This window comes from Grammomys surdaster, unplaced genomic scaffold, assembly GCF_004785775.1.
Source record: "Grammomys surdaster isolate TR1022 unplaced genomic scaffold, NIH_TR_1.0 66, whole genome shotgun sequence".
NCBI classification, from domain to species: Eukaryota; Metazoa; Chordata; class Mammalia; order Rodentia; family Muridae; genus Grammomys; species Grammomys surdaster.
In genome coordinates, this window is record NW_021604568.1 from 6,385,727 (window position 1) to 6,387,211 (window position 1,485).

The window sequence follows — 1,485 nt, forward strand, 5'->3', positions numbered from 1 at the left end:
ACACACACACAGACGTTCAAGCATACACACACACACACACACACACACACACACACACACACACGTCTTCCTCTACTACACAAAATAAATAGTACTTTATCTCAGTCAACATACTTGTTGACTGACTAAGTAAGCAAATGAGTAAACGACTGGAGGCTCAGAGATGTTTATTGGAAGAACTTTAATTTATGTGTCTCAGCCTGCATTGCTGCCAACTGGAAAATGGGATGGAATCGAGGAGGATGGTTGGAGGTACTGGGACTAGCACCTCTAACACTGTGCTGTGGGTGTCAAGGTATAGAATCAGGGACATTAGTTGTGGCCCCTAGGTGCCACCTCAACCTGTGCATCCTTCCATGCCTGACGCACTGTGATCTTCACTTTGTAAGGGTCGATCAGAAAAACCACCCTGGGGTCACCTGTCAGGCAGGGCAGTCGTCTATCATCTGACACGTCAAAGTCAAACCTCTGCAGCAGCATGCCCATGAAGATAAAGAGCTCCTGACGGGCCAGAACCTCTCCGATGCAAGATCGGGGACCAGCTCCGAAGGGCAAGTAACTTGGCGTGGGTGTAATGAGATAGCTTCCTGTTGGATCTAAGAAACGCTCTGGGAACAAAGGGAAGCATCAGTCAGGGGGCCAAGCTTTTGCCCAGGGAACCTCAACCTGCTTTTAGGGCATGAGGAAATAAATATTCAGGAAGGATGGTGAGGGAGGAAAAGGAATCCCCAGGAGAAAATGCCTCCATCCAAGAGAAGAGGGACAGGCCTCTTGGGAGACAGATGTCTGCAGACTTCCCACAGAAGTTATTTGAAGAGAGAGTTGAAACCCTCATCTGTGAAGAGTCTGGGACAATCTCCAGTAGGATGGGAAGGGTAACAGGCCTATGGGGATGCAGCTAAGAGGTTTCTAGTAGCAAACTTAGTGGGCAGGAAGGAATGTTGTCCCCAAAGAGCAGAATCCAGGCTGGCTATGTGGCTCAGGGGCTAGTATGAGACGGACGTGGACTCACCAGGCATGAATCGATCTGGCTGGTCCCATTCATTCTCATCGTGATGCAGCGCCCAGAGATTGACGGTCACATGCGTGTCCTTGGGGATAGTAAACTCCCCAATGCTAACCCAGATGAGGAGAAGAAAAAGGAAGATTGTCTTCGATTTTCTGCTCAACCCCACATCTCTACTTCAGGGGTGGAGATGGGGTGGGAGAAGAATCCTTCCCCATTCTCAATCATTCCTTTCCCTCAGCTTCTGGCTTCTGCCAGGATTGCATCCAGATCCAGCCTCATTCATTGCCTATCAGCCCTATGTATGTGGACCTGTGTGCTAGTCAGAACATGAGTGTCTGTCTCAGAAGCTAGGGTGTGCATGTGCGTGTGTGCATGTGTGTGTTTGTGTGTATGTGTGTGTGTGCGTGTGCATGTTCGTGAGGGAGGGAGAGAGAGAGAGAGAGAGAGAGAGAGAGAGAGAGAGAGAGAGAGAGAGA

The 1,485-nt window shown here is 49.6% G+C and overlaps 1 protein-coding gene across 1 annotated transcript in view; it reads right to left on the minus strand.

Moving 5' to 3' along the window:
- Window positions 1-162: 162 nt before the first annotated feature.
- LOC114627728 (steroid 17-alpha-hydroxylase/17,20 lyase) overlaps window positions 163-1,485 on the minus strand; it is a 6,166-nt gene continuing 4,843 nt past the window's right edge. Inside the window, exons 7-8 of the mRNA XM_028775640.1 lie at window positions 1,013-1,116; window positions 163-608 (exon numbers count right to left, since the gene is read on the minus strand). Coding sequence (XP_028631473.1) covers window positions 313-608; window positions 1,013-1,116 — 400 coding nt within the window. The 3' untranslated portion in view covers window positions 163-312. The remainder of the gene's footprint in view (window positions 609-1,012; window positions 1,117-1,485) is intronic.